General features: G+C 38.7%; 1 protein-coding gene across 1 annotated transcript in view; it reads left to right on the top strand.

Moving 5' to 3' along the window:
* Nucleotides 1-16994, top strand: part of CAPZA2 (capping actin protein of muscle Z-line subunit alpha 2) — a 36778-nt gene that overhangs the window by 758 nt on the left and 19026 nt on the right. Inside the window, exons 2-6 of the mRNA XM_070947650.1 lie at nt 6092-6155; nt 12923-12974; nt 13691-13754; nt 14977-15183; nt 16905-16984. Coding sequence (XP_070803751.1) covers nt 6092-6155; nt 12923-12974; nt 13691-13754; nt 14977-15183; nt 16905-16984 — 467 coding nt within the window. The remainder of the gene's footprint in view (nt 1-6091; nt 6156-12922; nt 12975-13690; nt 13755-14976; nt 15184-16904; nt 16985-16994) is intronic.

The raw sequence follows: 16994 nt of genomic DNA, 5'->3' as shown, positions 1-16994 counted from the left end.
CTTTACGCCCCTGACTTCTCTGATCTCTAGTCCTTGACTCGGAAGATTATTTTGCAGATCTGATTATATGTTCTAATGTTTTGCTTGGAAGGGGCTCCCATGCTGCTTCTATTTTGGGTTTTCCAGGGGCAGTTTGTTAATCTGGTGCTGAGGGTAGTTCTGACTGGTTAAAGGGTAATTTCTTCCTGATCATTTCTTCCTAGGAGTCTTAAAGTTTGCATGCCTTTTCTCAGATCCATCCTAGAAATGCCTCACTTAGTGTTTCGATTCCCCCAGCAAAGAATGTGGCTTGCCTGCATTTGCTTTTGATCTGTCAATCTATCTGTTATTTACAGTGATGGCTTATATGTAGCATAATGTAAAAACCCAGTTAGTAATAAATCCTTGTTTGTTACTAAGTGTGTTTTTAAACCATCTCTCTGGTTCATTTTCTTGTGACACTGTATGTTTATAACATGCAGCTGTCACGTTCCTACATTACTACTTATGTGTAAGTGTAAATTATTTAAAGCTAGATTTTAAGATGTATGAGGTTCTTTTTTCCTGGTTTTATTCATTTAATAGCTTTTGAATAAGTATAAGTCTAATCATTTATGTATTCTTTTATATTTGTCCTTAAATTTGATATATTGGTATGAAAAGGAAGTCATTCCCCTTCAATTAACCAAACTAAGTTTAAGAACATCTTGCAAAATTTTGATTTGATCCTCCTATTATGCTAAGTGTCACTTCCTTAACCATGGTTTATAGAATCCACAATTTCCAAACTTAAACATGTAGTTTAGATTCATGCAAATTGGTAAGCCATAATATGGGAAAGTTACTTGATGTGTTAATTGTGATTTGTTCAGTAAAACATAATTGCATGAGTCCAAGCTACATATTTTAATTTTGACAAGTGTAGATTTAATAAATGTGCTTAAAGAAATGACCAATTGGCCATAATAGGATCAGATCAAAATTTTGCAAGATGGTCTTTAGCTTGATTTGGTTAATTGAAAGGAAATAACTTCCTTTTCATGCCACTATTATCTAATTATAACCCTACAGGAATAATTGAATTGATTTATATTTATTCAATAAAAAGCTTAGTTTAACCAAAGCTTAGTTGTATATTAACTTAACTGTGATCTAGAGGTTTTGTTTCCAGAAGGCTAGCTATGTTAAGTGATTTCAGTAGGAACCATAGAGTCTTGAGTTCACATTAATCTATATACTACTAAAACTTTCATTCCCATAGCCTTTAACTGGGAGACACAGTGCATCATAGAGCAATAATTTTGAGCCAAGGTACCTCAAATAGATTAATTTACAGAATGTGTTCAAAATCTGGGATCCATAACACTCTTGGAATTGAAATTTGGCAACTTTTATAAAACATTTAATGACATAAATATATCACAACAATTTATTCCATAATACAAAACATCATAAAATATTTTCTGTGGTAATGTTTGACGACTATCTAGTTCAACCTGGGCTATTTTCAAGGTAGATATAGCTCTGTAGCCCATCTTTTCCAGTGAAGGCAGTAAATTAGAAGTTCTGTCACTTGAAGACATTGAGGAATCTAATAAGGAAATATCTCTGAAATGACCCAACCATGACTAGTATACAACTGAAACTCTCATCTCTATAACCTTTAACTGGATGAATCACAGGGCAACAATTTTTGTTCCAAGGTATCTCAAATGGACTAATTTACGGAATATCTCCAAAATCCAAGACCTATGACTTCTGAGAAAATTAAATTGGGGAAGTTGTGGCTTTTTCAGCTGCTGGGCTGCTGCTGTGGCCCCATGATCCTCATTTTCAACATTCCTGATAGTGATAGTTTGTCAGCCATTCTGGCAATCCTTTACTCCCTCCCTCATCCAATAGCAGCCACTTATCTGTCTTCTAGGAAGGGAAGGTTGAAAATCCTATGTATCCTTACAGTCTATGCTACCCTCCCCAACCCATGCTACTCCTGAGGTGTCTTCCTCAATCCCTACGATACCTTTTGCATAGTTCTATGCATCCTCGTCCACTTTGCAAGCCTTCCTGACCCAAGCTAACTTCCTATGCTCCATCCCATCTGACCCAAACAGCATCTCCCCAGCACTCTTCCCAACTCACACTGCCCACCTGTATGCCTCTATTAAGCCTAAATATGTGTGACATAACTTGTGCACAGCCATTAACACTTTCCAACCTGCACACTTAGCTGCCTGCTGGTCTTGGAATTGCAACTCCCTTTTGGTTTCCCAGTGACTCTTTCCTTGCAAGCTTCCACAAGCACAGTAAATGGAGAAATAGTAGGAATTTGAGAGAGGGAAGGAAGGATGGAGGAAAGAAGGAACAGTGCAGAAGGAATAAAGGGAGAAGGAAAGAGAGGGAGAAATGTGGGAGGAAAAAAGAGACAGGGTAGAAGGAAGAGGGAGGGAGAGGAAGGAACATTTCTGATGCTCCTTGCCAGCTTCAATATATATATCTGAAAGGCTAACCTAATGCAGGGGTCCCCAACCCCTGGGTCGCGGCCCACTACTGGGCCATGCCCCTTTTGGAACCGGGCTGTGCAAGCAGCAGGAGAGCATGCATCCACGCGCAGCTCCACTCACAAGTGGCAGGTGCTTGCGCTTGCACATGCAACTCCACCTGCAAAAGCAGCGGGAGTGGCAGGTGCTTGTACAAATAGAGGTGTGCGCACATGCCTGCCACACAGAACTTTCCCCCCACAACTGACGGCCAAGCCAGAAAGGTTGGGGACTGCTGATCTAATGGATCAACTGTTGTCCACTATGTTTAAAATATTGCCTTAAACTTATGTTTATTTAGATTGAAATTCTTAATAACACAATAGATATTACACAGGCATTCTCTGAAAACTATGTTTTCGATGTACTCCCAAAAGCTCTCTGCTTTCTTCTAGAATACAAAAATCATAGAAATTGATGACTTAAGCAATAATTTCTTCATAATGAGGCAAATTAAATTTTGTAATAATTAGGTTATGAGGTTATGAATTTTAAATGTTTTTGAGTATATAAATTGATATTTTAATTGAACATTGAATATTGATTTACTGTCTCTATCAAAATATATACAAATTCAGTTTTCATATAGAAGTTTGAAATATCTTCCAGATGTCACCCTGATGGTTAATGCAGCAATATAGGAAGAAAAGGGGGAAAAACCTCCTGTTTTCAACATGCATGAATTTAATAGATATGAAGAGCCCAGGAAGACAATCTTTGTATAAACAGAATTTACACAAGGAATTTATATTTGCCTCACCTTTCTCCCATAGTTGGTAATATCATTGAAAAGAAGAGGAAGGGCAGCATTCTTCCAGTACTTTTAGGTTAGGCACCAGGTTATTGCACTGTGCACAACTCTATGCTTATTTAAAGTAAAGAGGAAATGCAAATGTATGAGGAAATAATTTAGGTAGGTTTCATGGGGGAATATTAAGCAACTCTCAATTTTGAACAGGAACCCTACTTCCTCAAAACACACTACATTTTGTAGCATATTCTGAATACAGATTTGCAAAAAATTGTAAATAAATCAGCAGGTACCTGAGTTGGACATTTGGATGACTAAGAAATAGAGTGTTAAAGATGAGAAAGTTGCACAAAATCTGGAACTCTGTCTTAACTGTTTTCATTGTAGAACATGTTGACAGAATATCTTTAAATAATATACTGAAAAAAATCTAAGGAACTGAGATAGTAAGAAATTACAAACTGAGTGTCTGTTGCAAAGAGCTGAAAGCAAAAGTAGGGTTTCCCCATTTCCCATCTAAAACCAAACATTCAGATCTTCATTTAGGCTTAATAGATCTTAATAGATCTTCCTCCCAAAGGAAGGGGGGGGTCACACTCTGTATGAATGATCCTTCTTCAATTTCAGAAACATGTCAGATCTGTACCTTGAGGCTCCACAAACAGTTTTCATTTTAGATCTTGCTGATAAAAAGCAATTAGAGACTCCAGATGTTAGTCCCAAGTATGCTTGACTCAAATGTAAAACCAATGAGATTCTTACAGATAAGTAACATATTCTTAAATAACTCTGGAATATACTTAAAGATAACCAATACTTGATAGTAAATATTGTCAGAGGTTTTTCAGAAGAGAATTAGTTAAATGTAGGAAATGTTAGGAATCGTGATCATGTGATTGCAGGAATGTTGGAATGGCCACAATTTTATGAATAAAACTGAATAAAACTTTTATGAATAAAACTGGTCTGGACATCATGGAAGTTTCAATTCTTCAGGACTAATAGATCCCAGATTTTTTATGCATCCTTTCAGTTAGCAGTTTTTAGATATCTTGATTCAAAAATTGTGGTAGGCTAACTTGAGGGTAGAAACACAAGCGTTTTAATAACATAGAGGTAGATATTGCAGTGAGGTGCTACTATCTTGGTTCTTCATCTCATTTATATGTGAGGGAGGAAGAATCCACCCACTTCCCTGCAACATTCTTTAAGATGAAAAAAATTAGAAAAACGAAGCTGAATATGCAACCTAAGGAAAAAAAGAAAGATAACCTACTTTATATTATAGTATATACTTATTAATAATCACTAGTTTATTAATAAATATACTACTATAATATGAATAGTACAAATATTATTTTAAATTATCAAAATCTCTGTCAAAGTTATGCATATTTCTGTATTGCAAGAATTGTAAATACAAATCTAATTAAGCGTTGCTATTGCCTTATAAAGGCATGAACATGATATATGGGTTTGCTTTTAACTAAATTGATTTCCGTTGTGGTCATAAACATGAAGAGGTTAAGAAGAAAGTCTCATTTCTTATCTCTTGTATGTCTTAAGCAAAAAACCTCTAATATTCTTGTTTAATACAATAATATTTGTGTATATTTGTATTGTAGATTACATTTGTAGTATTTTTTCTAAGTTTTATTAAAGTTTATTATAGATAAAATACAAATATAAAAAAGTCAAAAAAGGTAAAAAGTGTAAAGGCTAAAGAGAAAGAAAACAGGTAGTGACTTCCAGCTTTTTTCAGTGCAGTTACAAGAAAAGTTATAAACTCAATCTTTTTACATTTCTAATTATTTCACATTATTTCATAACAACATAGTCAATTTAGACAAAAATTTAAAATCAAAGTTTCATTTTTTTCTGTTTCGAGAATTAAGTCCAGAAGTGGTTTCCAAGTGGAAAAAAAACTAGATAAATTCTTCTCTTTAATTTAGACAATCTATTTTGACATCTCCACCAGGTCCAGCACCTTTAGCATCCATTCTTCCATTGTGGGAACTGATGTGTTTTTCTCTGCATACAAAATTTTTGCTGCAGTCAACATTTAAAATAACTTTCAAACACTTTGTCTAGCAGACCTAAAAAAAAGACTTCTGGCTTTAATTTTATATTTATTTTAAGAATTTCTGAATTAAAGTTTTGTCCTAGTATTTCCTTTCTTTTGACAAGAGATGATAAATAGTGCTGTCTTTACAATTACAAGTTTGCTCTCTTTTTTAACAGTAATATGTTTGTCTTGTGTATTAATTTGGTAGCACTAAAGAATTTAAAAGTTGTATTAAGAGTTATGCATATTAGCAGTTTACTGAAAATATTGGAAAAATTAACCCGCATTACTGTATTGTTATTTTGTGCTCATTCATTTGACAAAGCATTTCATTACAAAGAAACAACTGCTTTAGAAAGCATAATTAGGCAATTTATAATTATGAGTCATTAGTTTTAGAAGAAAAAGTAAGGCTCCTGTTTTTAGTTGCGGTGCTAACAAAAATCCCACCTTTGAAGTTAGTATTGTATTGGAAATATTATTCTGAGATATTTCAGGCAGTTTATTCCTGAAAGATCATTATTTTCTTCACCTCCCAGAGTATTATGTCTAAATTGTGCTATGAATGCTACAGGTTTTTTGCGTTTAAGTTAATAACCAAACTTCTATAACAATTGTATAGTAGAATTAAGGTATACATACATTTCTTTCTTAAAAATAAATCTCTGTTTTTTAATACACTTCAGGTTTTTTTAAAAAAACACTTCTTGTTTCCTTTACAAATTAGGTTGAAAAATATAACAATTGTTTTAATTTCAGGTGCGCATAGCAGCAAAATTCATCATCCATGCTCCACCAGGAGAATTCAATGAGGTTTTTAATGGTGAGCATGCTATATGTTGATTTTCATTTCAGATAGTCTATATACAGTGCAGCATCCCTTTTTGAAATGGAAGAGTCCTGTTTCAGATTTTGATCATCTCAAATTTGAAGCATCTTGTTTGTAGTCCGAAGCTGCTGTTCCAAACTTCCTGGATGCTTGAAATACTCATTTTGAGCACAACTGTTTTAATATCAAGATTTAGTAAATCTTAGTCTTAATAAAATTAATAATTTTTATATAGATACCTTAGTGTTTGAATATTATAATATCTTGCAAGTAATGCAAGTAATACTTTTAAGTCATAGATTTCCCTATTACTGAAATTGATGTACCATATTTTTCGCACTATAAAATGTTCTGAACCATAAGACACACCTAGCTTTTGGGGAGGAAAAAAAGGGGAAAAAATCTGCCTCTGCCTCCCAGCAATTTGCCTCTTTGCAGCCAACAGCCTGGTCAGCTTCAGCACAGCCTGATTTAGCACAAGCAGCTGATTGGTGGTTGGATCAACCTCCCAAAATACTGCTGATCAGCTGTTCCAGGCCACAGGGATCGCCACTGCCTCTGCACGCCCCATTTTTGGGGATTGCTGTTGCCGATCACCACCGATCAACAGCAATAGGCGGTGGCAATCCCCACCACCTGGAACGAGCTGAAAACAGGATGCATGGAGGTTGAAAATGGGGGGCACGGTGGTGATTCCCGCAGCCTGGAACAGCTGATCAGTGGTATTCCGGGAGGCCTATCCAACCACCAATCAGCTGCTCGTGCTAAATCAAGCTGTGCTGAAGCTGACCAGGTTGTTTGCTGCAAGGAGGCAAATTGCTGGGAGGCAGAGGCCAAAGGGTGGGTGGGGGGCGGGTGAGCGGGGCTTCGGCAACATTTGCTCTATAAGACGCACAGACATTTCCACCCCCTTTTTTGGGGGGGGAGTGTGTCTTATAGACCGAAAAATACGGTAATTCTTTGGCATAATTGATATCTAATGGCAAAATGAAGATTTGATTTTGTCAAGCATGAATCAGGACTTTGAATATGAAATAGTTTAAATTAGAAGCATTTTGTGCATATTTACTTTTGAGTTACATTTCAAAGTTTCTGTTTAACTGAAGGTAATGTACGTGTGATTGACTATTTTTTAAAATTTCTCTATTACTGTTAGGTCTAAAAAGAACGTATATTGAATATAAGATTAAAGTTATAAGATAAGTTAGAAATATTCTGTTTAATAGAATATTCTATTTAATATGTCCTCCCCCATGTCATGTTCTTTGTTACAGTGGGGAACTAAGCTGTGGAATTGATAATTGGTTCAAGCTCTAATTAATAGATCTGTATATCTCCCTTTTATGAAGTTTGAGGGGATTTGAGAAAACGATATAAAAGGAGACTTTTTTTAAAAAAAAATGATTTACGAAGTGATTAGCCATGATAGTTGCTGAAGAGGTGTTAACAAATAGAATAGACTTAGTATAATATCTAGAGTCACCAATTGTCTTTAAATTGAAACTGGCAATAATCAAGCTATAAGCATTCTTGAGAAAGACAACCTCAGAGTGATTCTGTTGCCTCAAATCCTGCACTTGCCTGACAGTTTTTACTCATTATTTTGTCCCCCTTTTTTTTCTTCCTGTGAACGTATGAATTAAAGAAGCGTTGTTATTGGTGTTATCTTGTAGTCTTTGAAGTTTTGGTGGTGCTTTTAGAATTAGTGATCAATTGCTATATATGGCCATGACATCGATACTGTAGGTGGGAGGGGAAGATATGGCGGGAGCAGGGGGCCACATCTTGCGGGAGTGCGTCCTCGCTGGTTGCAAGCGGTGGCACGCTCCAGCCCCCAAAGCTCTTCTCGTTCCCCAGGTTGTACGGAACCTCAGGCCCCAGGCCTTCGGCTGATGCTGTGCAACGCCAGGTCCGTGGTAAATAAAGCCCCCCTCATTTGTGACCTTATTCAGGAGGGGGGTGCGGACCTGGCGGGTATTACGGAGACCTGGTTGGGCCAGGAGGGGGGAGCCCCCCTTGTTGATACGTGCCCACCCGGTTTCTGTGCATTCCATCAGCCAAGGTCACAGGGGAGGGGCGGAGGGGTGGCGGTTGTCATTAACGAGGGTCTTGGACCGAGGGAGGCCACCGTTCCTCAGACGGCTGGATGTGAGTCCCTCCTTGTGAAGTGGGGTCATAGGGTGCAGTTGGGCTTGCTAGTCACGTACCTGGCTCCCTGCCACGTGGCAGCAGCCTTGCCCAAGCTGCTCGACGTTATAGCCGCAGTGGCGGTTGACACCCCCAGGCTTATGGTCATGGGGGATTTTAACCTGCCATCGGTCGGTGAGATGTCTGAGATGGCTCGGGAGTTCATGGTTTCCATGACGGCTATGGACCTGACCCAGTTAATTTATGGCCCTACTCACAGGGGGGGACACACACTGGACCTGGTTTTTGTCTCTGGACAGTGGTTGAGTGATCTCGAGATAGGGGATATAGCGATTGAACCCTTGTCATGGTCAGATCACTCCCTCCTTCGCCTGGACCTTCGAACCGCCATACCCCGCCGCAGGGAGGCGGAACCGACCAGGTGGTTCCGCCCCAGGCGCCTGATGGATCCTGATAGGTTCCAGATGGAGCTTGGGCCATTTCCTGAGGTTCTGGCACACGACTCGGCTGAGGACTTAGTAGCCGCCTGGGATAGGGCGGCTGCTGGGGCTTTGGACCGAGTCGTGCCTTTGCGGCCTCTGACCCGGCGCCGGTCTCACCTGGCTCCTTGGTATACTGAGGAGCAGAGGGAGATGAAGCGCCGGAAAAGACGCCTAGAGAGCAGTTGGAGGGCTAGTCGTTCTGAATCCGACCGGACACTGGTAAGATCTCATATTAAGAATTACCTAGTGGCGATAAAAGTAGAGAAGAGTAACTACTTTTCTGCTCTTATTGCGTCATCAGATAATCACCCAGCCGCCCTGTTTAGGGTGACCCGCTCCCTGCTCCACCAGGGGGCGTGGGAGGACCCCTTGGAGGGTAGAGCTGAGGATTTTGTACAATATCTGTATGACAAAATCGCTCAGATTCGGGGACAGCTGGATTCTGACTGGGTAGATCCAGGGGAGATGACAGGGGCAAGTCCTGAGAATATTATATGGGAAGAGTTTGATTCTGTGACTCCCGAAAGCATGGACAGGATACTGAGCAGACTGAGTGCGGCCACATGTTTATTGGACCTGTGTCCCTCCTTGTTGGTACTGGCCTCCCGGGAGGTGACGCGAGGCTGGCTCCAGGGGATTATAAATGCTTCTTTGAGTGAGGGTGTCTTTCCCGCCGCTTTGAAAGAGGCGGTGGTGAGGCCCCTCCTCAAGAAGCCCTCCCTGGACCCGCTGTGTTAGCAAATTATCATCCTGTCTCCAACCTTCGCTTTGTTGCAAAGGTTGTTGAGAGTGTGGTTGCATGACAGCTGCCTCAGTACCTGGATGAATCGACTTATCTAGATCCGTTCCAGTCGGGCTTCAGGCCCGGGTACAGCACAGAGACGGCATTGGTCGCATTGGTTGATGATCTCTGGAGGGCTCGGGACAGGGGTTGCTCCTCTGTCCTGGTCCTATTAGACCTCTCAGCGGCTTTTGATACCATCGACCATGGTATCATGCTGCACCGGTTGGAAGGGTTGGGGGTGGGGGGCACTGTTTTACAGTGGTTCTCCTCCTTTCTCTCCGACCGGTCGCAGTCTGTGTTGACAGGGGGGCAGAGGTCGACCCCGAGGCCCCTTGTATGTGGGGTGCTGCAAGGATCGGTCCTCTCGCCCCTTCTATTCAACATTTATGTGAAGCCGCTGGGTGAGATCATCCGTGGTTTTGGGGTGAAGTACCATCAGTACGCTGATGACACCCAGCTGTACATCTCCACCCCAGACCACCCCAATGATGCCCTCGAGGTGATGTCCCGGTGCCTGGAGGCCGTACGGATCTGGATGGGGAGGAACAGACTCAGGCTCAACCCATCCAAGACTGAGTGGCTGTGGTTTCCGACATCCCGATATAGTCAGTTGGTGCCATCTCTGACTATTGGGGGCGAGTTGTTGGCCCCCACAGATGGGGTTCGCAACTTGGGCGTCCTCCTGGACTCGTGGCTGTCTTTAGAAGAGCATATGGCGGCCATGGCCAGGAGGACTTTTTATCAGGTCCGCCTGATTCGCCAGTTGCGTCCTTTTCTGGATCGGGACTCGTTATGCACAGTCACGCTCTTGTCACCTCACGCCTGGATTATTGCAATGCTCTCTACATGGGGCTCCCCTTGAGGAGCACCCGGAGGCTCCAATTGGTCCAGAATGCGGCCGCGCGGGTGGTGACGGGAGCGATGTGGCGCTCCCATGTGACCCCCCTCCTGCGCGAGCTGCACTGGCTCCCAGTGGTCTTCCGGGTGCGCTTCAAGGTTTTGGTTACCACCTTTAGAGCGCTCCATGGCTCAGGACCAGGGTACTTAGGAAACCGCCTTCTGCCACCAGTAGCCTCTCACCGACCAGTTTGCTCCCATAGAGAGGGGCTCCTCAGGGTGCCGTCGGCCAAACAATGTCGACTGGCGGCCCCCAGGGGGAGAGCCTTCTCTGTGGGGGCACCTGCCATCTGGAACGAGCTCCCCCCGGAGATACGGAGAATCCAAGACTTACGCATCTTCCGCCGCACCCTAAAAACGTTTTTATTCCAACAGGCTGGTCTGGCCTAACTCTCCCTTTTAAATTGGCTTTTAAATTGGTTTTAAATGTTTTTTAGATAAATTGGATGTTTTTAATTTGTTTTTTGAGCCTAAATTATTTAATCTGTTTTTAATAGTTTTTAACTTTTGTATGTCTCTGTATTTTATTTTGGCTGTTCACCGCCCTGAGTCCTTCGGGAGTAGGGCGGTATACAAATATGATAATTAATTAATTAATTAATTAATTAATTAATTTGAAAGGAAAGTATCTTTTGTAATGAAGTAACACCAACTTACATGAAGAGCCATTGAAGTGAGAGCTGATGGCAGGTGACGATTAGGGAATACTTTAGAGCTGGTAGAAGGAACTAAGTTTTGGAAAGCCAGGATATTTTTTCCAGCCCCGTTACTGCAAATCCATTTTTTCTTTCCTGTAGTAAATACTAGAAATGAAATGTTTCAAGGTTGAGGTGCTTCAATCTTGGGACAATCTACTGTTTAAACCTTGAAATATTTTAGTTCTTTAGTTCTTAGCTGCATAATGAACATAATGCCATTGTAAGCTACTGTAAGCTACATTCTGTTTCTTCATATAAGTGCAGATTTTGACAGTGTATAATAAACATTGAACTCTATTATGTGCATATTGAAATGTAAGGAGAAATTTTGATTGAATTTCTAAATTTGAGCTGTTATATAAATGCTTTTTATATTTTTTCTATGTGTTTGTTTAAACTTTTTAATACTATAGTTATTATTATATTACCGTATTTTCCGGCGTATAAGACTACTGGGCGTATAAGACGACCCCTGACTCTTCCTGTTAAAATAGAGGGTTTGGGCTTTACTCGCCGTATACGACTACCCCTCTTCCAACTCACACCAAATAAAAATAAAATAAAATAAATAAATAAAATAAAATTAATAAAAATACACACACATAACACAACACAACTAGTTCACCCACAATGTAAAAGCAGCTGTGCTAGACCCAGAATGGCCTCTGCAACAAGCAGGAACCTCACACAACCACCAAAAATCCCAAAAACCAACTTTCACACTTTACACACACAAAATTCCACATACAGCTTTGTGAGATTTTGAGTGTTTGTGTAGGTAGAGTGAAACACTACAGAAACACACAAAATCTCAGAAAGCTGCACAAATATTTTATTTTATTTTATTTTATTTTTATATAAAAGCAGCTAAATTTAAAACTTCCTAAACTTTAAATGGCTAGGTCTAAAAAAAGAACAACTAAAAAAAACCCAATTAACTATTTTTTTTAAAGCTCCCAAAGGGGGAAAAAACTTACCCTATAGAACAGGGGTCTCCAACCTTGGCAACTTTAAGACTTGTAGATTTCAACTCCCAGAATTCCTCAGCCAGCTTTGCTTTGCTGGCGAAGGAATTCTGGGAGTTGAAGTCCACAACTCCCTGCCTGCTTGATTGCAGGCAGGGAGATTCAGTTGCTTGCTGATGCAATCGATTGCAGGCAAGTGAAGCAAGGCAAGCGTTGCGACTAGCAGCTAAGGTAAGCAAGCTGGAGTGGGGGGGGGGAGATTTTTGCTACCGATTAGCAGGCAGTCAGAGCCATTTAAAAGAAAAAACTTTTTAAAATGGCTCTGGCGATCCAACCTGAGTTGCTTGATTAGCAGGCAACTCAGCTGGGATAGTCAGAGCTTGGCTCGTCAGAGCCTTTCGGGCTGGTCTGCCTGGTTACAGAAGAACCACACCTGGCGTATAAGATGACCCCCGACTTTTGAGAAGATATTCATGTGTTAAAAAGTCGTCTTATACGCCGGAAAATACGGTATATACAAATGTGTTTGTTTTCTGGGCAGAATTGTAAAGTTATGTCCTGTTAAATATAGAACAGATCCCCCAGAAAATTTAAATGCTATTTCCTGTGAAACTTCAAGAAGTATATTTCATCCTTATACATAGCTGGCATAAATATGTAGTATTAAAAGCCTTTAGTTTGGTTGGCATGCATTTGAGATGGATATTTTTTATTTATTAGCATATATTTTTCTAACAGGGTTTATATCCACTATATTTACCATATACTAATGCTCAGTATTTTTCAGATGTTCGTTTGCTACTTAATAATGATAATCTTCTCAGGGAAGGAGCAGCACAGTAAGTATTAACCTCTTAATACAATACCTCTTTCATGGCATTAAGAAAGAATGACATTATTGAAAATGTCTATTGACATTTGACCTATTGCCTACATATAGGTAGGCAAGGAAGAGGATAATATTTCTCATTGCCCTTTCAAAATTTTAATTGCTGAATTAAAATAAATTTGGAATTGAACTTTTTAAAATAAATTACTTTTAAATTTTTAACTCTAGTTTGTTGAACAGTCCAGTCAGTCTTGTGTGTGAGCAAAGGGGATGTGAAACTTTTGTCAGTTTCTTGTCAGTACAACTTTTTGCATCCACCAAACCAGTGATTTTACAATCAGATTATGCATCCCTGCTTGCACATCACTCTAAGTGCCTGTGTAAACCAATATATGACTCATTATACACTGCTAAAAACAGCATAGTTCATTTACCATTCATGCAACATGTTAATCTAAAGACAAACAAGTCATGTCATGACTTACCTAGAGCAGCGGATCCCAACCCTTTAAGTGGGGAGAGGTTTTTCCGCGGACCAGAGGGTGTGGTTTTGTGTGCTGCCTGCATCCCGTGGATGGGGCTTTGTTTGTGTGGCCTGGTTTCTGACCCCTAATCTAGAGGATATAGTGATTAGAAATAAATATCTGCACTTTGTACAGAAATAAATATTTGTTTTAGTACTTTAATATGTAGCAAATTTTTATCTAATGTCTCTTGTCTTTCTAGTGCATTTGCACAGTATAATTTGGACCAGTTTACTCCAGCTAAAATAGAAGGCTATGATGAACAGGTATCTTTGAAAATATTTAAGTTTGAAAATTATTATTATTTAACATCTGATGAGAATATGACAGAAGAGAAGTAAGCATATACACACAATGCACATAATTGTATACAAAAATTCTATGTGGGTATGGCAATGGTCTCATAACAGGATGTTGAATTCAGCTATCCAGGTAATTGTCTCGGGTTGCTTCATGCAGATCATCTAGGGAACCATAGAACGAATGTTGTGGACAACCTTGCACAATATGTTTAATTGTTTGCATATCAACATCACAATTGCAACAAGGGGACTCTTTTATCCCCACTGATATAGGGCAGAGGGACTAATTCCAGTATCACACCTAATTCTATACAATTTTATCCAAACAGAGTGAGGCAGGTCAAACCCAGGTGGCCATAATAAGGTACCTTAGACCACTATTCTCTCCAGACATTAAACTGGGTAGATGTTGTTGTTTGTTTTAATTTATATGCCGCCCTTCTCCGGAGACTCAGGGCGGCTTACAATGCGTTAAGCAATAGTTATTTTTCATCCTGGCCTACAGGATTTCAATCTCGTGATGGACTGTGCATAGTCCTAGTGAATAGGAGGGCCTTGTTATTCAGCAACCTTGACCATAGCTGAACGAGAGCTTGTCTTCTAATGTGACGCAAATTAGCATTATGTTTTAATTAAGTAGTTTTTGATAATGCAGATTATAGATCACATTTTTGGTTAATTATGGAGTATTCAGAGGTGTCTAAACAATCTGGTCTGCAGCTGATTGAATAAATAAATGGTTTTGGTGCTGCAACATTAACTTCACAATGTTTGTCTTATAGTCCATTCTAATCTGATTTTATTAATCACCATTATTTTTCTCCAAATATTGCAACAGAGACAATCATAATTACAGAACTGCAAAGGGTTGTATCTGCAGAGGGTTGTATTATTTAAATGGAGAGAAACTGAAAGGAAGAAAAGTTATCAGAATGTTAGCCAATCATATAATTGATTTAATCATCTATTTTTTTTAGTGGAAGAGCTCTATGAAAACAAATACTAATTGATATGAGTTGTTTTAATTTTCTATTCAAACTTCATATTCTTTATATGTGATAGATATTGTATTTAAAATTGTTAATGTATACTATGATATCAGATGTGTATAAACAGTACTGTTTATATTAATTAAAAGAAGTAGAAATACTAACTTAGAAATGCCCCTTTTATAATTTTTTTGTAGGTATTAATAACAGAGCATGGTGATTTGGGCAATGGGAAATTTTTTGATCCCAAAAACAAGATTGCTTTTAAATTTGATCATTTACGAAAGGAGGCTACAGATCCAAAGCCTCACGATGTTGAAAATGCAATTGAGTCATGGCGAAACTCCATAGAAACAGCAATGAGAGCATATGTGAAGGAACACTATCCAAATGGTGTCTGCACAGTAAGTATCACAATCTGGAAAATGCTTGGATTAAAACTATTATTTAGGTTGCATAATTAAAATCTTTATTTCTGCTTTAATTCATGGGACATCATGGATATTGCACAAATAATCAGCCACAGCTATAATACAGTCATCTTGTTATGAATTGGCTGAAAATAGATATGGCAACTAGGAATTTTGATAACCAACAGAGTTATCAATACTAAAGGAAGAAAACCATTAGCAAGGGATTCTATTTCAACATAGTGCTCATTTACTGTATACACTGGGATGTTCTATTTAGTATGATTATAGAGATGAATGAAATGGAAAATGTTTTTGCATGTTGCTGCTCATACATTGGCCAAACCATTCTTGGGTGGGTTGTGCTGCAGTCAAATCAAAAACGAACATTTTTATTGTTCCAAATTTTACTTGAGACCCAGTTCACAAGAATGTCAAAATATAAGTACAGAAAGATTGGTGTACTTGCTCTCCTTTTGTGTCTTCCTCTGTGTGCCAGCCTGTCCACTGATTTTGTTACATACATATCAGCCACCCTATCCATGCCCTTGCTAGTAAATTTATATGTAGATTTCGATTTAAAATTCAATTGAGTTCAAAATTTCTGGTTCTAAGCAAGACAGTTGGGTTATGCCCCATGACTTTTTTTGCCACAGTTGTTAAACAAATCACTGCAGTTCTTAAGTGAATTATTTGGTTGTTAAGTGAATCTGGCTTCCCCCATTGATTTTTCTTATTGGAAGCCAGCTGGGAAGGTTACAAATGGTGACCACATGACTCCGGGACTGTACAGCTGTCATAAATACATGCCAGTTGCCAAGCACCCAAATTTTGACCACGGGTTGCCGCAACATAAGTCACTTTTCCAGTGCTTTTGTAATGGTCACTAAATGAACGGTTAAAGTTGATGACTATCTGTACTTGTCTCCCTTTAACTGCCATGTATCACCATCTTTTATTCACTACCTTATCTCACTAGGTAGATAATGTTTTATACATCCCTAATAGGTAAAAAATATACCTTCTGTTTCCACAGCTATTCTGTTTCCACAGTGTTTGATTCCTGAGTAAGGCTGCATACAAAATATGAGCATATTAGTACTCTATATAGTATAGCCTTTATTGTCATTGTACATCATATATACAACGAAATTGGTTTTTACTAATAACTAGTATTTAAAGGTACATTGTGTTCACTAATAGAGATAATATGTAATCATAATCAATAGCAAGTAGCTAATAGTAACGATGATTTTCCCATATAATAAATAGTTCATAATGCCAAGTCATAATCTAAATTTATATTATTGCACTACGTAATAGATAAATCCAGTGAGGTGAATATAAGTGAATTTGTGAGATTCAATTTAAACCACAATCTGCCAGAAAATTCATGGGAAAAGTGCTTTCTTTTGTTTTTCATTACGGAATAAGAAAAGAACTATTCTCATTTTATCAGAAGCAATATTTAGCTGCAAATTAAATGAAAATATATGATCCTCTATTTCCAAATTTGTTGTTTAGCATGTTAGGATTTATTAGCTAATATTCTTTAGGTTATTCAGTATTTTGATGGATCCATAAATGTACTGTATATTAGCTATATGTTTTTAATGAAAACTAACGTCAGTGTCTGAAGGTGTTTTTGTCTGATTGCAGAGTAAAGAAATTATCTAAAGTTTGAAAATTAACGTTTTTCCTTATTTGTGATTAAGGTATATGGAAAAACTATTGATGGACATCAAACAATTATTGTTTGCATTGAAAGTCATCAGTTTCAAGCAAAGAACTTTTGGTATGTATAA

Source organism: Pituophis catenifer, unplaced genomic scaffold, assembly GCF_029215685.1.
Source record: "Pituophis catenifer annectens isolate HBS135680 unplaced genomic scaffold, rPitCat1.0.hap2 SCAF_7, whole genome shotgun sequence".
Lineage (NCBI taxonomy): Eukaryota > Metazoa > Chordata > Lepidosauria > Squamata > Colubridae > Pituophis > Pituophis catenifer.
This window is presented reverse-complemented; position numbering and strand designations above follow the sequence as displayed.